This window comes from Oncorhynchus masou, chromosome 30, assembly GCF_036934945.1.
Source record: "Oncorhynchus masou masou isolate Uvic2021 chromosome 30, UVic_Omas_1.1, whole genome shotgun sequence".
Taxonomy (NCBI): Eukaryota; Metazoa; Chordata; class Actinopteri; order Salmoniformes; family Salmonidae; genus Oncorhynchus; species Oncorhynchus masou.
Window position 1 is genome coordinate 60,538,876 of NC_088241.1, and position 25,827 is coordinate 60,564,702.

A 25,827-nucleotide genomic window follows, 5' to 3' on the forward strand; every position below is an offset into this window, starting at 1 on the left:
CTGATTGTACTTTCACTGAACACAAGTGCAGAGTCCAGTTACAGTCATGTGTTGCAAGTTAAGGTGTAAATCACATTGGTTGTGTGTGACATACTAGTAATGTTCCTAACCAAGCCAAATGTCCATCAACAAGACAGTTACTTTGAATTACACATTTGAGAAGCAGTGTTTTGGTGGGGAAACTGAAATATAATATGATAATTCAGTTCCACAACAGTATTGTCTAGAGGGACCTAACCAGTCAGAAACTAGGGCGTCTACTCAAGAAGCATCTCGGAGTAGGAGTGCTACCTAGGAGTGCTACCTAGGAGTGCTACCTAGAAGTGCTACCTAGGAGTGCTACCTCAGCTGCTTTGTGATCCCCCTGCTCAAAGGATGCTGGATGATTATAGCTGTTTGTCGCAAAGTTAGCCTTTTGAACCATAGATGTGTTGGAGTGTACAGTACTGTACAAGTGTTAAGTGTTTTTGCTGAAGTTATACATTATATAGAAATGTTTCAAATGTGTCTTTGGCTTTACAAAATTGTTTTTAGTATTTTTAAACGGATCATTAGGCCAAGGCAGTTGTTGACTACCCAGTAGCCACAATGTATTTTCAATTACAGATTTGACCTTTCAGAGCATATTGAATCTGGCTTTCCTCTAATTCAAAGTGCAACTACACCAATGGAACATGAAGTCAACTGTGAAGGCACAGCTGCTCTGGCATGAAGCAGATGGGGCCATAGTGCCCACTGCCAATGGCTGTATAAGCATCACATTCACTATTCTAACTCTGAACACAAACCATGACAATTATCTATTGATGGTGCAATCCAAACCTTCAAGAGATGTGCAGCATTGTTAAATAACCAAATTTACAGAAATATTACATTAACATCTCTGGGATATAAAACAGGGAATCATTATGCAAGGTGGCATCTCCAATTAGCATTAATTATTGCATTGCAGTAGAGACTGAAAGAAAATTGCTTTAATGTAATTTGGGCATATACATTTAGAATACCGCTAAAGGGCACCATGGCATCATTAATAGCCGATATCCAACATCCCATTACAATTGAGGACCGTAATAAAATGGGAATTAGCCTAATAAATCCATTTAGGGCTACATTCCTTGTAAAAAAAATTTTTTTTTAAAGTTGATCGATATGGATCAATAATTATTAAAACGGTGTTGTAAAATCAATATTTGATGGGGTATTTCATCAAATTATTATCGGTGGGCCAAGTCAAACGCTCCAGTTTGACACTCCGTGCCGAATGTGCACACCTGTTCGGCTCAGTGGGTGAAACTGGCTAAAATAATTGAGGGTCAGTGCTATTAGAGATCCTTGAGACGTCCCTACCCTAAACCCTAACCATAATCCTTATCTAGCCCTAACCTCGAACTTTACCTTAACCATTTTAAATATGAACTTCAATTGGGGTAGGGACTACCAAGGACTCTGGATTGCACGGAATAATTATTGAATCGCTCTTTAGAATCTCGATAAAAAGCGCACTCGCTTCCCGCTCGTGACAGTAGCTTTCGCGCCCCTAATCTACTCCCGTTTTCCTTCTAGGTTCGCGCTCCAGAGACTTCTTATCAGTAATTTGCGTAAGCACAGTGTGGTTTCTGCTTTTTGTGTTGTATTTACGCTTTGAACGCAGGCGGAAACATTTACAATTGACGTACGTACGCGCATAGTCACTTGCATGCTGCAGTTCCGTGCTGGCGCAGCGCGTCCTTCCGCTTATGCTCGTCCTCAGGCCAACAACACACAAAGTGTATTATTCCCTTTTGACTGCTTGACATATATCGGAGACGTTCTCAAGGGGACGACATATTGTACTACAGGTAAGAAACGTATTTTTTTAGCGAATCAGATCGATTTCCGAAATATTGCATAATGTTTAGCCAAGATGCCTGCGCGCTCACGGTTTCAGCAAAAGCTCGAGTTCGTCATTTCAGGAGAGTTCATGGCTGCTCGGGCATTTTCCATGTTAGTGTTACGGCGCTTCCTCGCGTGCTTGTGGCTAGTCAGATACACAACCCTTCTCTCCCCACCGTTCAGAATGAGACAGATTGTTGTGTTGTCATTGACATAAATTACGATTTTACAACCAAAAGCAACATCGTATTCATGTTCTGTTGAAAACAATACGTGTATAAGCATAGCTAATAGCTAGCTAAAGGTGAGCAAAATAGGCTAGCTAACGTTAGCCAGTTAACGTTAGTTACACTCCCCCAAATCTAAAGATATATTGCTAGCTTTTCCAATCGGTTTACTGTATGCATGCAAATTAATTTGCCAATGAATAGGCTATACGACATTGAGATGTATTGCTATGCAAGCATGCATTCATAATGTAGCCAATTTAAATTTGCAACGTTATATAATTTATGATTTTGTGGGTTGAAAATGATCAAAGTCTTAAGACATTCAATTGATGGGCGATTGTATCTGCCTAGATTGAATGTACTATAATCATTTGGCCACCACAAACCTTGATTTATTGATTATATTTCGTTTTAAAAAAAAACATGAAATTAAATTATTCAACAATGTGCCTATTTCCCTCTGGTCATGTGATCCATGTCGGGAGGGGATGGTAAACTAGTTATCTAAATAATCAAATCAAATGCTATGGGTCACGTACACATGTTTTGCAGGTGCAGCGAAATGTTTATATTTCTAGCTCCAACAGTGTAGTAATACCTAACAATACATACAAATCCTAAAACTGAATGCATATCATTGCATATAGGCTACGAGTAACGCTTTCCTATCCACATTGATTACTACATGTATTAGGTTGATATGATAAAACAAAACATAGCTTTTTAAGTCAGCCCATTATTCTGCCCCACAACAGCCATGATGGTGTCATCCAGAGAAACATATATCGGGCCATGACACACACAGTACAGGAGCTAATCATTCAAAATGTGGTTCATGTTTTAGGATATTATGTCCAGATTGCTTTAGGCTTATTTCCCAATGGTTCCGAGTGAAATGTATCCACAGACATCTAACAACATTCTTTATATTGTTCCAGAATATCAATCCAAGATGTCAGAGACTGTGAAGTACATGGATGATGAACACAAGACCATCTTCCTGAAGATACTGAATGAGCAACGGTTGGAGGGTGAACACTGTGACATCGCGGTGGTGGTTGAAGATGTGAAGTTCAGGGCGCACCGCTGTGTGCTGGCAGCGTGTAGCAACTACTTCAAAAAGCTGTTCAAGAAACATGAAGTCGACAACTCCTCAGTCATAGAAATTGACTTCATCCGCTCAGACATCTTCGAGGAGGTGTTGAACTACATGTACACGGCCAAGATCTCTGTGAAGATAAAGGACGTGAATTTGATGATTTCTTCAGGCCAAATACTCGGAATCCGTTTTCTGGGCAAACTCTGTTCACAGAAGCGTGACATGTCCACTGAAGAAAGGAACGGCCAAAATGACAAACATTTTCCCTGTGATATTCTCAAAATGGCTCTCCCTACTGATGACCTTACATTGGGCCAGGATAACGACTTGCAGGTGCTAGGTGACCATGACGACACTCCTACTGACGACCTTGTGGAAGAGCCAATGACCAATCACGACTTGGACAAATCGCCCAACACTGCGTTGAGAGTGACGGAGGCCATTCTCAAAGAATGGCCTCCTGCCAATGAGGACGTGCACAAGGTGAGCTGTTACGACCAGGACGTGGAACCCATGGACACAGAGCAAAAAGACCTGGCGGGTCACACCACAACAACCTTAGCGTTCGCTGACAGCATCGGCGAGGTGAAGGACGAGCAGCCCCCCGGTTGGACCACAGCCACGACGGACATGAAGTTTGAGTACCTCCTCTACGGCCAACGGGAACAGCTCGCCTGCCAGATCTGTGGAAAGACCTTCATCGACGAGAACCGTTTGAGGAAACACGAAAAGCTGCACTCGGCCGAACGTCCGTTCATCTGTGAAATCTGCAGCAAAGCCTTCACTACCCAGGCTCACCTGAAGGAGCATCTGAAGATCCACACAGGCTTCAAGCCCTACCGCTGCGATGTGTGTGGCAAGTCCTTCATCCGAGCGCCTGACCTCAAGAAGCACGAGCGGGTCCACAGCAACGAGCGTCCCTTCGGCTGCCAGATGTGCGACAAGGCCTTCAAGCACAAGTCCCACCTGAAGGACCACGAGAGGCGCCACAGGGGCGAGAAGCCTTTCGTCTGCAGCTCGTGCACCAAGGCCTTTGCAAAAGCCTCAGACCTAAAGAGACATGAAAACAACATGCACAGCGAGAGGAAGCAGATGCCGCCCAGCGCCCTGCAGACCGAAACTGAACAGCTGCAGGCTGCAGCCATGGCCGCCGAGGCCGAGCAACAACTGGACTCCATAGCGTGCTCATAGCACACAACGTTTTGTGACATTACCTTACTGGTCATGGACATCTTGAGAACAATCTGAGTTTTTTGATGGTGTTTCATTTTTTATTTTATTTTTGGGAGGCCGACAAACTCCAATAATCATATAGGTATGATGTTGATAATTTTTCTCGAGAACATAGTGAAATAAGATAGGATTTGACTGCATTCATTTATTTTTTGATTTATTTCACGTGATTTAGGCTTTCTCGCACTTGATTATATTGTAATGGTTAACTCATTTTTGGGGGTATTAATTAAAATATGTTTGTAAATGTTATGGCAGCATTATGGATATAAATGCTACGACTACTGCCTCTACTTGGTTTTGGTTGTCAATATATTACTGCTGTTATACAGTACTGGTTTTATCAAGAAAAACTGGAAATGAACTGTTTGATTTGTAAAAATGTATGGGAAAAAATGTTGTAAACCACAACATTTTTGATGGTTAACTATTCCACAGCATCACATACACAAGTCTTACTGTAATTGACATCGAAATATGTGTTGCTTTAATAAACATGGTAGCCTCAACTGCCAACAAATCATCAATCTATTGTATTTTACATTATTTTTGGAAATACATTATAGCTTTAATTTGTGTAGACTAGCCTATGTTTGCATGGATTGACATGTCCAAAAAAATATATAGTATTGGGAAGTAGTGAACTACATGTTGTTCAACTAGTCATTTAACTACATTTTGCAGTAGCTTTTTGGTAGTTGAACTAAATAAAAATCTAGTTTGGGTTTTCAGTAGTTAATTTATTTTGTTACCATGTAGCGGTGTAGCTAACTACTGGATCTACACACTACTGTTTTACTATGTAGCGATGTAGCTAACTACTGGAACTACAATTTACTGTTTTACCATGTAGCGGTGTAGCTAACTACTGGAACTACACACTACTGTTTTGCCATGTAGCGGTGTAGCTAACTACTGGAACTACACACTACTTTTTTTGCTAAAATAAAATATAGGGGAAGTAGGCAAGTATTTCCTTTATTTTTCAGCATCAGACCAGCCTAATTCTCACTTGAAACAATTTTTGTTTTTAATAGGCTAAATGACACATTCTGTTAAAAACATCTGAATCCACAGTGACCTTTTCTTGCAATTTGTAGTCTATGACTTGAGATTTAGATATGCTAATTCATCACTAAGTAGTTTGGACTTTAGTTAACTATATTTTATTTATTTTCAGAGTAGCTTCCCCAACACCACTATTAATGCATTGTTGTAAAGTACTTAATTAAAGTAAAATACTGTAAAGTACTACTTAAGTGGGTTTTCAGGCAGGGTAGCCTAGTGGTTAGAGTGTTGGACTAGTAACCGGAAGGTTGCGAGTTCAAACCCCTGAGCTGACAAGGTACAAATCTGTCATTCTGCCCCTGACCAGGCAGTTAACCCACTGTTCCTAGGCCGTCATTGAAAATAAGAATTTGTTCTTAACTGACTTGCCTGGTTAAATAAAGGTAAAAAAAAAAAAAGTAGTTTTTTGGAGAATCTGTACTTTACTATTTATATTTATGACAACTTACTTTTACTTCACTCATTCCTAAAGAAAATAATGTACTTTTACTCCATACATTTTACCTGATACCCTAAAGTACTTGTTATATTTTGAATGCTTAGCAGGACAGGAAAATGGTCTACTACACAGACTTATCAACATGTGGTCATCCCTGCATCTTTTGTAAATGATGTCTGAGTGTTGGAGTCTGCCCCTGGTTATCAGTACGTTTTTAAAACAAGAAAACAGTGCCGTCTGCTTCGCTTAATATAAGGAATTTGAAATGATTTATACTTTTTCTTTTGATACTTAAGTATATTTTAGCAATTACATTTATTTTTTTGATACTTAAGTATATTTAGAACCGAATACTTTTAGACTTTTACTCAAGTAGTATTTTACTGGGTGACGTTCACTTTTACTTGAGTAACTTTCTATTAAGGTATCTATACTTTTACTACAGTATGAAAATTGGGGACTTTTTTCCATTTCCATTTCCATTTAAGTCATTTAGCAGACGCTCTTATCCAGAGCGACTTACAAATTCCATCACTGTATTAAAGTGTGTTCATCAAGACTCGGCTATGTTAGATCTATTCAGTCATTGTGTCACATTTTTTAATGATCTATTTGCTGACCTTGCTAATAACTTTATATTTGAGCAAGTTTTAAACATACACTATTCGTTGTAAATGTTTGTCAATGTGTTATTTGGCTGGATTGATGGGTGACCCTGGGCGTTCAAGCATGCGCAGTAGGTCGCTTTTGGTACTTGAAAACTTTCAGGTGTCATGAGTTCTCAATCTCATCGAGAGTGTAATGGACACGATTGTGAATTGAGAACACGGACAACTCTGTTTACAGGTAAAGAATGCAAATACTTTCAGATATGTTAGCATTTTTCAAAAGAAATAAAATAATTGGACAATTCTATGAGCGTGTTTTGTCGACGAACTTCGAGTAATATTGCCAGATTATCGACCCTCCAATCAGTGAAATCGTGGCATTGTAAATTGATCTACAAATAACCATCCGTAATTCGACCTCGTGTGTTTAACATGGTGTGGAATTGAAACTTTACAATATTATAACTATATACAGGTACAATTCAACTTGATATAACATTGTCTACTTTAAAGACTTAATTGTTAACGCTACCTACGGTCGAATTTGAGTGATGAAACTGGAAGACAATGAAGGGCATGGAGGAGCCGAAACATCCAGCAGGAAAAGAACAGCATCAGAGTCTAAGATTGATGAGAGCCCAACAGACAGGTGAGTTTCCTGAAGATACCTCAAACCACTGGTCCTAGGTCAGGTTGTCATCATGATAGAATTGGGTTTGGGGGGGATGTGTATCGTTGAGGTTACTATTCTCAGTGACAAGATAGTAGAATAGAGCCTATCAATTACAAAGAGGTCATTGTTTTTATATGAATATAAATCAGGATTATTATAAAAAGCTAAATTCACACTTCCCTATGGTCCAACATAGGAAGAGGAGTAAGGATGGGGAAAGGGACAAAAAAGAGGAAACTGAGCTGAAGCACAAGGTAATGTAATGCACCATTTGGAGTGTTTGGAGAGTGGAACGTAAACTATATGAAAGTTAAGACCTTGGCGGAGGCAGCATGCATGAGATCCACACACCATCTCAATGATATCGCATGATACACGCCAGGCATTCCTAATCAATCACTAACACACACACCTTACAGTAAAATAGACCATTCATCCGTATGCATGAGCATGTCTGATGATAATTTTATTTCATAGACGAAGCACTCCAGTTCTAAGCATCCTCGTAAACCTCTGCAGGAGCCGAAGATCACAAGGTGAGTATGGACAGATCTATTAGGATTAATTTTCATACAGGGGATATGTGAAATCTCCCTTAAATTACAATCTCCCACTTACATGTCTTCATTCACAATGAAGGGTGTAGTATTCCCCGAAGTGTTCTGTTTTATTTAAATCAGTGGTTAACTTGTTAAGCGATCATCTGATTTCATCTTGTTTTAACAATGCATTTGTTTCTGTCTTTCCTTTGTCAGTTCTGGGGGCTTAAAAGCTGTCTCGGAGAACGACCATGCAGATGTGAAGACCAAAAGTGTAGCCATGGTAAGAACCATCACCAGAGATCTGTACATAATGACAAGATGCTCATGTCTCCGCCCTAATAATGGGAGTCATCCCAAAGGCGGGAATGCAGGCGACAAGTTTAGGTCCTAAATAAGCCCATAGAAACGCATGGGTCTTATATTGGACAGATTTTTGGTGTGAGAGAAACCTCTCGCTTCACCTCTTCCTCTCTGCTATATAATGATATACACAGGCCTAGTTACTGCATATCCCTGTATTAGCAAAACATTTTAGATAATGTTTATTCATGGGGTTTCTGTCTTTCTCTCACAGGATGCATCACTACCTTCTGAAAAGAAGTACGTTTTTCTCTGATGTTCAAATTATTCACCCCAAAGGTGAAAGTATATTCTTGAATGTGAACGGAGGGAAAGCAACGGTGGTGATTTTTATTTTATTTTCAGCACCATTGACTTAAATAACAAAATCTCTGCCAAGCAAACGGAATCAGATGAGAGGAAAGTGACCAAGACTGAGTTACAGGAAGTTGACTTGTTTGCACCAATTGAGCATTCGGATATGGAGAGGTAGGCTACAATTAACCCTTTATTGCACGATGAGTTTATTTATTGACAAAAACTGTCACTTGGTTTGGGGTAAATTGCCTTTCTCTCTTTAACTAGGTCTGACAAAAAATCCAAGAAAACTGGGGATTCACAAAAAGATAACAAACACAAGGTAACTGACTAACCATTTATTGTTATTTTCAATTATCAATGTTGTTGGTGATGTTGCTTGCCTTGTTTCTCACCTATTATGTCAATGTAGCACAAATCTAAAAGTAGCAAAAAGGGACACCACGGGACAGACGAGAGAAAAGTTGGTGAAATATCAGCTAACAGGTGAACATCATTATGTTCCACAGTAAAAAATGCTTCATACTCAAAATATGCTATGCTCTGAGTGAACCAACATGTTTGCATTGTTCATTTTAATGACAATATCAAATATGTGCCAAATGGCCATGCTTTGTGTTATGGTGGATTTTATAGTACATTTCCACAAAGCTTTATTTAAAAGCATTTTCTCTTGCCATTTAAATAGTTTTCATTTGAAAGTAATGCTTAAAGTCTCATTTTATTTTCTCTGTAGTTCCGATGGCAACTCTAAAAAGAGGAAGAGCAAAGATTCATGTGAAACTGATGTTCTACCGACAGGTGACGGTAAAAAAGAAACTGCCATAAAAAAGGAGAATGCCAAGAAAGAAAGGGAGAAAAAAGATAGAAGTGGTAAAGACACAAAGACAACCGATGAAAAGAAACATAAAAATAAGCCGGAGGGAAAAGAGGAATCTAAGAAGAAGAAAAAAGATGGAGATGATGGGAAGACCAAGAAGGGTGGGAAAAAAGACGGGGAGGACAGTACATGGAAATGGTAATTGCGCAATTATTTACTCTGTATTGCATGTAATGGGCAAGCATCATATTTGACTGAATTTATATTTGTTTTTAGAACATTTTCCCCGTTATAGTGGTTGACATACTATTACGCTCATTTGTAGCCGGAACTGTTAACAATCGTTTGTTTCTAGGGGGACAGTATTAATATTTCAACACACGTGTATATTGTTTTGACAGCGTTATGAAAGTCCTTGGCGCCTGTGAATCGCATTCATTCTTGGTAATCTGGAATGAACAAATACAGCATTTTTTTTGCAAACTTGACATATCAGTCGGTGAAATTTAATAGAAGTTGTTCTGCGGTTTACTCTTTACGATTTTACCGAACTACTGTAAAAATTAAGCATGAGCCCAAAGCCAGGTGAGTAAACGATGGCTAAAGCTGGCAAATAGCTGATCTTACAGTAGCTTACTCCAAACCACGCATGAATAGTATAGCTAAGTAACGTTATATTTGTCAAAACAGTGCAGACAGCCAGGGTAATGCCATTTTGGAAGAGTAATCCTAGCTAGCCATACATTGTTAATGTAAAGGGGTACGTTAGTTAACATTACTTTTGCTAGATCTGGTATGGCGATGTTGCATTGTCTCACTTGTATTAGATTTTAAACCTTCAAACCTTTTCTGTCTTTCTGTACTGTAATTAAATTGCGATACGCTTGTTGTCAGGTGGGAGGAAGGTAATTCCAACAACGGGAACAAATGGACCACGTTGGAACACAAAGGTCCACTTTTCCCACCAGAATACGAACCATTACCAAATAACGTGTCTTTCTTTTACAATGGTGAGTTACCACCCAACATTAATCCATCTTACTCATCCTCATAGTTTTCCTGTCTCGTTTTAGCTTTACAGCAAAGCAGACCTAACATTCAACGTTCTGTGATTCATAGGGAACCCTGTAAAACTGACTTTGCCTGCTGAGGAAGTAGCCACGTTTTATGCCAAGATGCTGGACCATGAGTACACAACCAAGAGTTCCTTCCAGGAGAACTTCTTCACCGACTGGAGAGAGGTTAGTCTCACTGATTTAAGTATAGCTTTGAGTCGAGACTTGCGTTTTGCAATGAACAACTACAGTTTTTAAGCAGCGTTTTGTGTGTCTGTGTGTAAGAATGAAGGTCAATGTAGAGGTTAATATTGAGCTCATTGGGATTTTACCTAACAGGAAATGTCAGTAGAGGAGAGGGAACAGATCAAGAAGTTGTCGAAGTGTGATTTCACACACATCAACAAGTACTTCCTGGATAAGTCTGAGGAGAAGAAGGCTATGACTAAAGAACAGAAACAGGTAACTTAGCCAAGTAAAAAGAGCTTAGAGCTGCATCTATAACATTATGTAAGTATTGAAGTATATTGTTCCACTTGCTTTGAATTTAATTGTTGGTACTTCATTCTGCATATCCAAGTGAATCCCCCAAAATATATATTATTTTGAGGTCACACTATCATTTCAAATCTGGAAGTCTTTGGATTGTGCTTCTGTTAGGTCCTGAAAGAGGAGAACAACAAGCTGACGGAGGAGTATGGCTTCTGTGAGCTGGACGGTCACCGGGAGAAGATTGGGAACTTCCGCGTGGAACCTCCGGGGCTGTTCCGCGGCCGGGGAGAACACCCCAAGATGGGCAAGCTGAAGAAGAGGATCCAGCCAGAGGAAATCACCATCAACTGCAGCAAGTGAGGGCCCCCGGGAGAGCACTAGGAACAAACAACCTCACTATAACTTTATGGAACTCCCAATTGGGAATTAGTGGCCTAACTAGTCAATTTAATCCGCAAATATGTGCCGAAAGGCAATAAGCTAAATAAATAGTGTTTTGGTTGTTTTTCCAGAGGCTCCAATATTCCGGTGGCCCCAAAGGGCCACAGGTGGAGGAAGGTGCAGCATGACAACACAGTGACCTGGCTAGCCTCCTGGGTGGAGAACGTCCAGGGAAACTTCAAGTACGTCATGCTCAACCCCAGCTCCAAACTCAAGGTACGGAGCCTTTCTCTTCACCTTCGTTTACCTCTGGGGTTGTTTTAGTGGAAAAACAAACCCAAACGTTTGAGAAGCCAGAAGTTCAGAGTTTTCCTTCGACTGTTTTTCTCTCTGTGCTCAGGGGGAGAAGGACTGGCAGAAGTACGAGGTGGCTCGTAAACTCAAGCTTAAGGTGGAGACCATCAGGAGGCTGTACCGTGAGGACTGGAAGAACCGAGAGATGAAGACCAGACAGAGAGGAGTGGCTCTCTACTTCATCGACAAGGTACCTCACAACTATCTTACCGCAGTGTGGTTAACAAAATGCAAGCCCTTTTAGGTCATTTCAAACACATATTGTAAAACACTCATGTGTACGTACTAGGATTGGGTGAATTATTTCTTTGTCCCATCATGATTATGTACTCATAGAATATGGTGATGTATTATGGTATCCCCACCCCTGTAGACTCCGTTCATTCTTGTTCTTTTTGAAAGCGGCAACTTTAGGACAGAACTTCTTTAGGTTGTTAGAATATTTGGGAAATAGTCTACTGTTCATCATTTTTACTTGTCTTAAAGCTGTCATGATGTGCCTAGTAGGAGGATTGGCCGTTTTGGTTTTCAACCTCGCGTGGAGGGTCAGGATTTTTTTACAGCCCACACAGATAATTTATTTCTAAACGAGCTTAAACTTGATTTAAACTTTTCATTCTGTATTTCTATAGGCTGTTGCTGTTTGTTCACTCCCTTGCTACCTTACATTTTTAGACGGTTCATTTTCTGCCCCCTTGCTAATAGTTTATAGGCTATTCAAACAACTTTTGGAGTTGGAACTCCAGATTCATTCATTGTTTGACGAGAAAGCCATTGCATGCATACAATGATGAAATCGTATAGCCCAAAGTCATAATCAAAACCTATTGAAGGGAATATAGCCTTTTTTTAAACGGCTAGATGCAAGATGGTTAGGAAATGTCTGTTTATAAAAGCGATTAATAGGTTTAGGCTCATGCATCTGAGAGTATTTTCTGAATGGACATTTTGCGCTGCTTTGGTGGAATTCTCAGTTTTGTCTAGACTACGTTCCTCTCTTGCGTTCTGTATAACATTCAGTGCATTTGGAAAGTATTCAGACTCGTGTTTTTTTCACATTTTGTTACATTACAGCCTTACTCTAAAATGTGTTTTGTTTTTTAAAATGCCTCATCAATCTACGCACTACCCCGTAATGACAGTAGAAACAGTTTTTTGTTTATTATTTTTTTGCACACAAAAAAACAACTTATTTATATAAGTATTTAGACCCTTTGCTATGAGACTTGAAATTGAGCTCTGGTGCATCTTGTTTCCATTGATGATCCTTGATGTTTCTTGATTGGAGTCCACCTGTGGTAAATTAAATTGGTTGGACATGATTTGGAAAGGTTGTCTATGCAAGGTCCCACAGTTGGCAGTGCATGTCAGATCAAAAACCAAGGCAAGAGGTCTAAGGAATTGTCCATAGAGTGTCGAGGCACATCTGCGGAAGGGTGCAAAAATGTCTGCAGCATTGAAGGTCCTCAAGAACACAGTGGCCTTCATTATTTTTAAATTAAAGAAGTTTGGAACCACCAAGACTCATCTTAGATGAGGCCTCCCGGCCAAACTGCGCAATTGGGGAAGACTGCCCTTGGTCAGGGAGGGGAAAGGGGAGCCATGCTTGCTCATTCCTATAGCTGTAGCTTCCCGAGTCTCTGAAGATGGAGCCACTCTGCTCTCCTTTGATCATTGAGAGAGCTCATTGGATTTCTGGCCCACAATCCGACCACAGCGTACCCCCAGGGGCTCTGGTAATGAAATTCTTAAACTATACAGATAAGATGCATGTGGTGAATGCAGCCTTGGCGAAAGTGAGGGAACTTGCCGATTCTTGCAGAGAAATGTTCTTCCCAGATCTCTCCATGGAAATCCACAAGCAGTAGAAACACTTCGACAGTGTCAAGCGGCTACGGTCTAAGGCTATCCGGTATGGAATCATCTTTCCAGTACGCCTGAAACACCAGCCGAGGGGAAGCAGTTTCTTGAGAAGCTAGGCAGACGTGTGGAATCGGAGCGATGCTGAAGAAGAGGCAATAGCAACGTGAAGTTAAACTTTGATCTATTTTGGGGATTTTTTTTTGTCTTAACAGGTATTTAAAGTTTGAGCCAGTTCACCGTGTTAGTTATCTAGTAACATGGTTGCACTGTCTATTCAACTTTAATAGCATGGCCAGTTTACAAGTAAGTCTTATTATAAATTTATGTACCATGAAACTTTTATTTTATGCATTGGAACATCCTGGTGCGGGTTTGTTTTATTTAGGCCTATAGGAGGCGAGATCACCAAGGTCTTTATTTTCTGGCTCACTCCTGGTATTTTGTTTGGTTCTTTGTTAAATGGTGAACATAATAATAATGATGATGATGATGACGACGGGGCAGAAGGCGTACAAAGTGGGAAACTGCAGAGGCGGAGCTGGCTCCTCACGTGTCTGTGGATCTGTTGAGCTCCTTATACGGAGTGTCACTGGGAGGGGGAGGTCTGTTAGACGTTGGGGTAAGAGGGTAAATCACACGTTCGTGGTTCATTGTTAGGCATGTGTTTTTGTACGTTGACGTGCTTTTAAAGCGTCCTTTGTGTTTTTGTTTATGGTGGTATCAGAGGACTATTGGTATATTATTGCTGATCTTATGGGGCAATGTTTTAGTTCAAGTGACCTTGGTAAATTTGATGACTCATAGTGTTAAGGTTAAATTTACATCCTGGAACTGTAGGGGATTAAATAAAACGGGTAATAACTAGATTAAAACAACTTCAGGCGAAGATCATATTTTTGCAAGAATCACATCTATCTGGCGACATTCCTAAGATATGCAAGAGGAGTCCTGGGCAGGTCACTGCAAAGGGAGTTATTATTCTTATCCATAAGTCCATTCCATATCAGATATTGCGAACAATTTGTGATCCCGCCGGCAGATATATTATTATATGGAATACCTTGCTGTCCGAGCAGTTTTAATTTAATGCATATGGTCCCAACGAAGATGACTCGAAATTCTTTAATGATTTGGTTTTAAACCTTTCCACAAACTTCCTTGTAATTATATTGTTGCAGGAGACTTTAATTGCACTTTAGATCCTGTTAAAGATCGCACCTCAGGTTCAAACTACTCCCACACCTAATCTAGGAAAACCATACAGCATTTAATGGATTTAAACTTAATAGATTTGGAAAGAAAATAACCAGATGATGTGGAATACCCCTGTTACTCTAGCACTCACTAGACCTATTCCCAAATCAACTATTATTAATGTTCTCAACAGCATTACGCTCTAAAATTTGAATATTGTTTTTATGATAACATTTTCATCTCTGACCATGCTCCAGCATCTCTTATATATTCCGATTCTATTTTAGTAGGTGACCCACCTAAATGGCGCTTCCAACCTAAATGGCTGCAAGATACAAGTTTTACAGAATACATTGGACAGCAGTTTGACCTATACTTTATACAACAGACTTCAGCTTGTACTAGATGGGAAGCCTTTGTTGTGAGTGCTGAGAGAACTTTATGCACTTGGCCAGATGATTCTGCATCTTTGTTGCATTCTTCACATGATTTGGCAAATGTACACAGCTTTTCCTTCTACATTAGCTGCAGTGAAATGTCTCCACACATCAGATAGTGCCGGTGGCATTTTCCTGTAAAAAAAAAAAAGTTTTCAAAACATTGCAAAAAACAAACAAATAGTTAAGCAGTTAGATTAAACAACTCCTTTGTAAGAAATGTTTTAAAATGAAACCTGTATGGAAACAGGTGAATTAACACTCCTCAATTAGCAGGCTCAAGCAAGCTAAACCCCACATGGTAGCGAAAACTAACTAGCAGAAATCGTTAACAAGTTAGAAATGATTTAAACACACTTTGCTGTAGGCTACTATTTACCAGTCATTTAAAAAATCATGTATGTCATATAAAATATTTTCACCCCGCCCAGTATTCTAATCAAAACTTACCAGAAAGCATGTAGTCCTTGGCTCAGACAGTGTAGTAGTGTGGGCTCAATAGCATCTCATTAGTGTGCAAGATCTTGAGAATCAGCTGTACATGTGATGGACGAATGCACTGTGCATGCAGAGGGTTGCAATTCCATTGACTTGGGGATAGTTTAACCAAAATATGCCACAAGACCTAGAATTTCCTTGTGTATCCCACAAAAAATGTTCACTGTTATAAGCTTACTTTAAAACCTCTTGAAACTCTTGGGGCGCTATTTCATTTTTGGATGAAAAACGTTCCCGTTTTAAACAAGATATTTTGTCACAAAAAGATGCTCGACTATGCATACAATTGATAGCTTTGGAAAGAAAACACTCTGAATTTTCCAGAACTGCAAAGATATTGTCTGTGGGTGCCCTAGAACGGGAGCTACAGACAAAACCAAGATGAAACGGCAACCAGGAAACCAGCAGGATTTTTGAGGCTCCGTTTTCCATTGTCTCCTTATATGGCTGTGAATGCAAGAGGAATGAGCCTGCCCTTTCTGTCGTTTCCCCAAGGTGTCTGCAGCATTGTGACGTATTTGTAGGCATATCATTGGAAGATTGACCATAAGAGACTACATTTTCCAGGTGTCCGCCCGGTGTCCTCCGTCGAAATTGGTGCGTCTTTTTCAGCTGCTGGTATTTTTCCATGCGATTCTGAGGGGAAAGCAGGCTTCCACGAACTGCATATCAATGAAGAGATATGTGAAAAAACACCAAACAACGTTTGCCATGTTTCGGTCGATATTATGGAGTTAATTCGGAAAAAGTTTGACGTTTTGGTGACTGAATTTTCGGTTCGTTTCGGTAGCCAAATGTGATGTACAAAACGGAGCGATTTCTCCTACACAAAGATTCTTTCAGGAAAAACTGAACATTTGCTATGTAACTGAGAGTCTCCTCATTGAAAACATCCGAAGCTCTTCAAAGGTAAATGATTTTATTTATTTGGTTATCTGGTTTTTGTGAAAATGTTGTGTGCTAAATGCTACTCAAAATGCTAAGCTAGCTTAGCATACTCTTACACAAATTTGTGATTTGGTTCAAAAGCATATTTTGAAAATCTGAGATGACAGTGTTAAGAAAAGGCTAAGCTTGAGAGCAGGCGAATTATTTTCATTTTATTTGCGATTTTCAGAAATCGTTAACGTTGCGTTATGCTAATGAGCCTGAGGCTTTAGTCACGATCCCGGATACGGGATGGGGAGTATCAACATTAATGAATTTAAGCAAAATTCCCAGCCTTAATTTCCCATGGAAGATGTCTTTGCAACCCTAGAGGTATCACATATGATATCCCAAATAGTATCAGTAAAATTGCCTCTCCATCCCAAAGTGTTTATCCTGGGGTTATACCCAATCAAACCTCATCTAAAGAACCAAGTATAAACACTTACAGATATGTGCTTGTTGCAAGCAAAACGCTTGATAGCTCTTGCCTGGGAAAGTGTGAACAGACCTAGTATTGCCCAATGGCTTAGGGAAATGTCTTGCCCAATGGCTTAGGGAAATGTCATATTGCCTAACTATGGAAAAGATAACATATACGTAAACAACACTTTTGAAAAGGTTTGGAGACCATTTTAGAATTTTGTGGAGCAGAGTGATGTGGGTGAAATATTGGCTAATGAAGGGAACTCTGGGTAGTGGACTATGCTTTGTGTGCATGTGGGGTGGTGGTGAGAGATATCCGATTGGCTTGTGGCTCTGTATTTCATCTGAAATTTGTCCCAAATGTTCTATCCTATTGCATCAGACCACTGTACAATGTAATTTTGGTGGTTTTACACTTCTGTAACAATTGTTTTGTCTTAGATGTAACTTTTTGTTTTGCTGTTAACTATTGGTGGTTTTTGCAGTTATTTGCTTTATATCTGCTTATGACTTAAATAAGAAGATTTTTTTTTTTTAAGTGATTTCTGTTTTCGATTAAAAAAACAACAACTCTTAACCTGTTTTTGCTTTGTCATTATTGGGTAATGTGTATAGATTGAGGGGGGGTGGCTTATTTAATACATTTTCGAATAAGGCTTTTGAATAAAGTTGAGGGGTCTGAATACTTTCCGAATGCAATGAAATAGGCGATGGCAAATAGAAATACAATAATTACTCGGATCATGACTTGTGTGCTGCCGACTCCGTTCTTGCTCGCCGCCAGTCATGTTCAAATTGGCTAAACTGTCGTCTGCCACATGACAATGTCACCGGCATCAACGATGGCTGTCAAGACGGTAATATGCTAATATTACCCAACCCTACCTTGTATACTGTACATGTGGGTACTTCTCTTTCACTAACGTGTGTGTGAATGTAGCTGGCCCTGCGAGCGGGGAATGAGAAGGAGGAGAGTGAGACAGCGGACACGGTGGGCTGCTGCTCTCTGAGAGTGGAACACATCACCCTGCACCAGGAGAAGGGGGGCCAGGAGTTCATGGTGGAGTTTGACTTCCTGGGCAAAGACTCTATTCGCTATTATAACGAGGTGCCTGTGGAAGGCAGGGTGAGCAGCACTGTCTATCATCTGTTACATCGTCACTCCTCCATTGTTATGGGGTGTCAAGGGTTAAACATCTGTCTAATGTGCAAAGACATTATTTGTACACAGGTTTTCAAGAACCTGAAGCTGTTCATGGAAAACAAGGAGCCTGAGGATGACCTGTTTGATAGAATAAATGTAAGTTGAAGACCTGCACCTGGTTATTTCATGTTTGCTCTAAAATGAGTGTCACCCAAATAATGACTAGCTAGCTATGTGATTCACACAGTAGGCTTATCTAGCTCTGCAGATACAGTTACGCTTGGTTGTTGTTTGTTTGGCAGACTACCTACTTGAACAAGCACTTGAACCAGTCCATGCCGGGGTTGACAGCTAAAGTGTTCCGAACCTTCAACGCCTCCACCACCCTGCAAGAACAGCTCAACAAGCTCACCACGGGTTAGTCCACTTCCGTTTACACCATCAATACACTCAGTGCAGGTTGTTTTTTTGTCGATCTAGTTTAGAATAGCTGACAAGATTTCTCCGCTCTGCTCTGGCTACCCTCTGTGACATACGTGGCCCTAGTTGTTTTTCTCGACTTGGTCTCGGGCCGAACACCACCCATGCTAATATATCCTCCAAACAACACTGGCTTCTCGGACCTTATCACTTGTGTTCTAACTGTATATGAAGCTGTGAAACAAGCAGATGTATAGTGAAGACGGTACAATATTGAAAGACATGCCTGTTTTCCTCCCCAGCTGATATGAGTCTGGAGGAGAAGCTGCTGTCCTATAACCGAGCCAACAGAGCTGTGGCCATTCTCTGTAACCACCAGAGGGCAGCACCCAAGACATTTGAGAAATCCATGCAAAACTTGCAGGACAAGGTAACTGGAATATGTATGAATGGTGTATTTATATATTTTTTTCTTCCCTGGACAGTTTATTTAGTAGCTAGTGCTTCTTATAGTGCCATTTTAAAACCATCTATGCAATATTGTCTAATGTTCAGATCCATTATCTTGATTATTTTTTTGTTTTATTACCATATAAGCATGTACAGCAATTCCCTTTAACAGTGAATCATTGTCTAACATACTCCGTTTTATTGTTCCAGGTTGCGCAGAAGCAGCAACAGTTAGATGTGGCCAGGAAGGAGCTGAAAGATGCCAAAAAAGAGCACAAGAGGGGCGGAACTGAGAGGACCAGGAAGTGAGTACTTTTTGATGGGCTGAAACTGACCAGTGAAATTAGTGACTCTTGCAGTTGGTCATTTGACTCTACTGTTACTGACACTGTAGGATAACAGCCAGTGGATTTGACCTTTCATAACCTATAAACTACTTCTACAATGGCAGCTGGAAGGGCTATTTCAAATTGCTACTGGGGTGCTTGTCAGGCTACTGAGCCTCTCTTGTTTTAACATCAGATCATTATGTTGGTCAAATTTAAGCCAGGCAAGCTCAATCAAGCACAGATAAATAATTATACTTTTATATATTATAACTTTTTGACCCACGGTCTGGTCTCCTGCTCTCTTCAGGCTTGTTGAGAAGGAGGAGGCTGTGGTGAAGAGGCTGGAGGAACAGCTGAAGAAACTCCAGCTGCAGATGACTGACAGGGAGGAGAACAAGGTCATCGCACTGGGCACATCCAAACTCAACTACCTGGACCCCAGGATATCAGTGGCCTGGTAACCACCATTTTAGCCTAACATTTATCCTTGACCTCTGTCCGTTCCACAGCACTTGCTGCCCTCTAAAAATATACTTTTTTCACTTTGTATTTTTGTAGCATGTGAATGACTTTTACATTTATTTTCATGGCAGGTGTAGGAAATTCAATGTGCCAATCGAGAAGATTTACAACAAAACCCAAAGAGACAAGTTTGCATGGGCTATTGATATGACTGAAGAAGATTTTCAGTTTTGAGCTGTGTCACCCTGTCAGCAAGACAGATTTAGCATTATTTCATTTCCTCTGTTACTTATTTTTATGTTCCCTTTATAATTTCAACTACTTAGGTCTTTATTTGTTGTTGGTTACGAGGAGTGTTTGTTTTCTGACTTGACAACGCGCACATCGGTGAGAATTAATCAGTTATAATAGACAGTTATAATAGAAATTTTGTGTTTAAGTTTCCTTTGTTAACAATTGTAAATGTGTGAAATAAAAAACCTTTTCATTGATATGTTAAGTGTTTGTTGACGCCTTACTCATGAGTGAATTTCTACGGACCTTCAAAAATATACTGAACAAAAATGATGCATCTAACAATGATTTTAATGAGTTAGTTCATAGAAGGAAATCAGTCAATTGAAATGCATTTATTAGGCCCTAATCTATGGATTTCACATGACTGGGCAGGAGAGCAGCCATTGTGGTGTGGGGGGGGGTCTGGTTGTCTGGTCTCATGCTTTGAGAGCCAGGTGGTCCTGGCTCATGCTTTTGAGAGCCAGGACCACCTACTTGGGAGCCAGGACCACCTATTTGAGAGCCAGGACCACCTACTTGGGAGCCAGGACCATCTACTTGGGAGCCAGGACCACCTACTTGGGAGCCAGGACCAGCCAATGAGTTTTCCCCCACAAAATGACTTTTATTACAGGCAGAAATGCCCCTCAGCAGCCTCCACTGGCTTCTTGATGTCACACCTGTCAGGTGGCTGGATTATCTTGGCAAAGGAGAAATACTCGCTAACAGGGATGTTAACAAATTTGGGCACATGGAACATTTCTGGAATTTTATTTCGGCTCATGAAACATGGGACCAGCACTTTACATGTTTCATTCCGGGTTTTTTCAATGTAATTACATTAGTAATTTCCCATTACAGAAGCAGAAGTACATCCCAGAACATGACTTATGATTCATATCTAGATATAATAGGCCATTTTAAATTGAGGGTTAAGATTAATAGAGCATGCTCTTTGGGGTTTTAGGCTGGGTTTCTGTATAGCACTTTGTTACATCTGTAAAAAAGGGCTTTATAAATACATTGGAAAGTTTGATAAAGTGAGGTTTGTTATGAATATATTAGCGTCATATATCAAGAAATATGCCTATATCCAGCCGTGACTTTACATCTTGTGTTTATTTTAAAACCGTATATATAAAGAACTAAATATCAATATATCAACAAGTTAAAGATGCGAGAATGTACCCAAATTGATATTGTCTTGTGCAGTTTGACGCTGCGATTGGCTGTATTAGCATGGCAAATTCAATTCTATCATCTCGGATTGCAATCCTCACAATTTACCTCTAGTCATACCGACTGGATTGGAGTCTTGTGTTTTACCAGCCTTGTTAGCGTAGGTTAAATCTCACCAGGCGAAAGAACGTGCGTGAATTTTAAAGGTTCATCTCTGTGGTGTATGAAACATTGTCCTGTTAAGTGTGCGACTGGCATGAAGTAGTATACTGTCATGGGAGATTTTTTGAGCTACAAGACAATGTGATACAACAGTTGTTGTTTTTATTCATCGTCAGGTCTTTTTGCACACATCCTTTTTTTTAATGTGTTGTCTGTGAAAAAGACACCATAGTTTGACAGCTTTTTACATTTGTCAGTAGTGCTGATGTGAATGTTATTTTCCTCTTCATATGCATGAGTACTGCTGCGATAGCCCCTAGTGACGCCAGACTCATGTGGTTCCCCAAAGGACTGTGGTCGGTAGACTGCAACGCGCCACATCAAAACTCTGTGTGCAGCTCCTCAAAAAGACAGAGACAGGAAATGTGGGACAAATTCCTCCAGACCGCATTCCGTCTGCTGCCTAACTGCCTGTAACCCTGTACGCATGGAAAGTGACCCTTTGGTTGGGCCCTTTTTGCAACTTCTGTCTAGCTTATGTCTGAACAGAATATCCTCATGTCTCCTAACTCAAACTCTGTTGCAGCTCAACCTAGTTCTTAATAATTGTATTTAACCACAATACCAGACAGTTAAATTATTCAGCCTTTTGGGACCATAAGGAACATTTGTTTGGGGGGCACCCCCTCCTGATGGCGGAGAGAAAAATGTACTTTTTAAAGTACATTTTCTGATGTTGTACACATTTTGCCATGTAACTGAGAACATTTATCAATTATATATATTTTTTAATGCAAGTCTACTCATTTTTCTCTGAGTAATTATTGCCATTTTAAAACTAATTTCTGGCAATTCTACACATTTTGCCATGATTTATGCCATGTTAATTAAATCTGAGTGAGAGTGACTAACAAAATCAATGAGGTCCCTCTGGAGGTCAGGGCCCCTGGCCATGTGCCGTGCCCGTTTGGTATTCGGCCATGATTACTGTAAGTTTAGCTTGTCTAAAAACTGTTAGCTGACATGGCTAATTTAGTGACTGTCAGTGACTGGCAAAACAAGAGACAAACTGCTGATGCACAACAAAATTGTATACTTGCATTTTATGTATTCTACTATTCTAACTGTCAACAGTACATTCCTATTATTTATATTGGGGGGGGCCTTAGCGGCCGGAGGCCCTAAGCGCCTGCTTATGTCGCTTAGGCCTGGAGCTTAGGCCTGGAGCCAGGCCTGAGTACACGTGCTATAGACCACCAATGAATCATGCAACAGTCTTTATTTAACATTGCAACAGTGTATTGTGTGGACCTTATTCTAATACACTGAAAATGAGAAAAATGACACTTCTCAGCTCCTCTCAAGAGGCCCTTGCAGTCTACAAATGTCCTCCACCTTTCAATAGCAGTCTGAGTTCTGACCTACTGGACTCTGTCTCATTAGTAAACCCCTTAATCTGACTAAATTCATATAGAAATATGTATTAGATCTATCATTCTAATTGAAAACATGTCTGAGAAGCAGTAGAGCTTTTTTATGTGTGCTATTTCTTTGCTTCTGTGTTCTTAAATCTCAATTTTGCATCTTTTACTTTCGGTTTTGTACACCAGCTTTAAACAGCTGAAAATACAATATATTTGGGTACGGCCTTCTCCCCCGATTGCTCAGTTTGGCCGGGCGGCCAGCTCTAGGAAGAATATTGGTGGTTCCAAACTTCTTCCATTTTAAGAACGATGGAGGCCACTGTATTCTTGGGGACCTTCAATGCTGCAGACATTTTTTGGTGCCCTTCCCCAGATCTGTGCCTCGATACAATCCTGTCTCGGAGCTCTACGGACAATTCCTTCAACTTCATGGCTTGGTTTTTGCTCTGACATGCACTGTCAACTGTGGGACCTTATATAGGCAGGTATGTGCCTTTGCAAATCATGTCCAATCAATTGAATTTACCACAGGTGGACTCCAATCATGTTGTAGAAACACCTCATGGATGATCAATGGAAACAGGATGCACCTGACCTCAATTTCGAGTCTCATAGCAAAGAGTCTGAATACTTATGTAAATAAGGTATTTCTGTTTTAATTTTCAATAAATTATCCAAAAATATTACTTTCGCTTTGCCATCATGGGGTATTGTGTGTAGATTGAGGACATTTAAAAAAAAATCCATTTTAGAATAAGGCTGTAATGTAACAAAATGTGGAAAAAAGTGAAGGGGTCATATCATACTAAAGGGAGTATCTCCGATTTACATACAGAATAATACGAAATGCTCTGAGACCACATTGATCACTCTCTCTCTCATAACTTTGTTGGTCATTGTTTGGACAGTTTTTCTCTGCAAGGGAGCAATACAAAAATCCTACTCTGAACCTGATTGGTGCATCCATTCACTGTTAGTGTTGTGAGCTTGGCAAGCCCCGGAGGAAGCAGAAAGCCTAGTCAGAATGCTCATTGTTCTAGGTCCTCATTTGAAGTTTGTGTTTGCGAGAGGGCTTTGTAGAACAACAGCCAGTGTACTTGATCTTCCATAGCCTTGTTATTAATGGCAGTTAGCCATCTATGGATGTGGAAGGTTGGATTCAAACTGCTACTGAGATGCTTGTTACTGATCCTCCAATAGTTGGACTCATTTTTTCAAATGTTCTGGGCTACATTTTTAAATGAGGGTTATTATTAATTACTAAATCAGTCTACTTTATGGCAGTTCACTATCTATGGATGTGGAAGGATTGGTTCCTTCAAACTAATCCTCCAATGATCATCAGTGCAGGTTCCTCTTTTTCTCTCTTAAATTAGGGTTATTATTAATGACTGATTATAATTGCTTCGTTTCGAAACACAGGGGGAGACAACCCAATGGGACTCGACACACAAAGATCTCTTTGCACACGTGGAACGTTTTCAGAACCCCAGAGCCAGAACGACATTCCTTCTTTCCCAGATCTGGGTTTGTTTGTGTTGGTCGTCAACGCACCATATGACCACCACATTGAGATGTTCAAGCAGCGACCCTCACTGCGTCATTTTTCTCCTTCAATTATTTTACAGACAGTTGGCTTGTCAAGCAGTTTGCCTGAGGATAAAACATCAACTTTTGTCTGGTTTGTCTGATCAGACAACAGAGATGACCTGTCTGAAGAAGAATTGCTTGATTTTCCCTGTTCTCACATAAGTTGTTCTGTTTTTTGTTAAGAATAAGAATAAATACTGTGTTGTCCATTTACTGGTTGCTCACTGGGAAAAAATATATGTGACAATGTTGGAAGAATCTGGAAAACTGATTTGGAAAAAGTCATCAACGTAAGAGACTTTTGTGGGGGTTTTTCACACCACTTTTAACCTAAATCCAATGACATGGTGACATTTTTGGTTGATATCAAATCAAATGTTATTTGTCACATACGGTGAATACAACAGGTACAACCTTACCATGAAATGTTACTTGCAAGCCCTTAACCAGCAATACCGTTTTAAGGAAAATAAGAGTTAAGAAAATATTTACAAAATTTAAATTAAAAAAAATTGGGGGGTCAATGCAAATTGTCTGGGTGGTCATTTGAATAGCTGTTCAGCAGTCTTATGGCTTGGGGGTAGAAGCTGTTAAGGAGCCTTTTGGACCTAGACTTGGCACTCCGGTGCCGCTTGCCGTGCGGTAGCAGAGAGATCAGTCTATGACTTGAGTGGCTGGAGTCTGGCAATTTTCAAATCAAATGTTATTGACCACATACACATGGTTAGCAGATGTTAATGCCAGTGTAGTGAAATGCTTGTGCTTCTAGTTCCGACCATGCAGTAATAACTAACAAGTCATCTAACAATTTCACAACAACTACCTTATACACCCAAGTGTAAAGGAATGAATAAGAATATGTACATATAAATATATGGATGAGCAATGGCCGAACGGCATAGGCAAGATGCAGTAGATGGTATAGAGTGCAGTATATACATATGAGATGAGTAATGTAGGGTATGTAAACATTGTTTAAAGTGACTAGTGATACATTTATTACATCCAATTTTTAATTACTAAAGTGGCTGGAGATTTGAGTCAGTATGTTGGCAGCAGCCACTCAATGTTAGTGATGGCTGTTTAACAGTCTGATGGCCTTGAGATAGAAGCTGTTTTTCAGTCTCTCGGTCCCAGCTTTGATGCACCTGTACTGACCTCGCCTTCTGGATGACAGCGGGGTGAACAGGCAGTGGCTCGGATGGTTGTTGTCCTTGATGATCTTTTATGCATCAGGTGTCCTTGATGATCTTCCTGTGACATCAGGTGTTGTAGGTGTCCTGGAGGGCAGGTAGTTTGCCCCCGGTGATACGTTCTGCAGACCTTGCTACCCTCTGGAGAGCCTTACGGTTGTAAGTGGAGCAGTTGCAGTACCAGGCGGTGATGCAGCCCGACAAGATGCTCCCGTTTGTGCATCTGTAAAAGTTTGTGAGCTGCTCTTTTCATCTCCTCACAGACTCTCCCTCATTCATACTCTGGTCCTTCAATGGAGGATCTCCATTAAACATGTCTTTTTGTCC

At 40.2% G+C, this 25,827-nt stretch overlaps 2 protein-coding genes across 2 annotated transcripts; both read left to right on the forward strand.

Annotated features, from left to right (window-relative positions):
• Positions 1-1,672: 1,672 nt before the first annotated feature.
• On the forward strand, positions 1,673-4,984 carry LOC135522897 (zinc finger and BTB domain-containing protein 14-like). Its single transcript, XM_064949584.1, has 2 exons — positions 1,673-1,841; positions 3,044-4,984. Exons 1-2 carry the CDS (start codon positions 1,700-1,702, stop codon positions 4,393-4,395), a joined length of 1,494 nt encoding a protein of 497 aa, XP_064805656.1. The 5' UTR covers positions 1,673-1,699; the 3' UTR covers positions 4,396-4,984.
• Positions 4,985-9,613: 4,629 nt separating this feature from the next.
• On the forward strand, positions 9,614-20,167 carry LOC135522898 (DNA topoisomerase I, mitochondrial-like). The gene is made up of 14 exons (XM_064949585.1): positions 9,614-9,829; positions 10,139-10,254; positions 10,364-10,485; positions 10,639-10,761; positions 10,960-11,147; positions 11,304-11,448; positions 11,573-11,716; positions 17,812-17,997; positions 18,103-18,171; positions 18,318-18,432; positions 18,738-18,865; positions 19,096-19,190; positions 19,522-19,671; positions 19,808-20,167. Exons 1-14 carry the CDS (start codon positions 9,699-9,701, stop codon positions 19,908-19,910), a joined length of 1,815 nt encoding a protein of 604 aa, XP_064805657.1. The 5' UTR covers positions 9,614-9,698; the 3' UTR covers positions 19,911-20,167.
• The last annotated feature ends 5,660 nt before the right edge of the window (positions 20,168-25,827 follow it).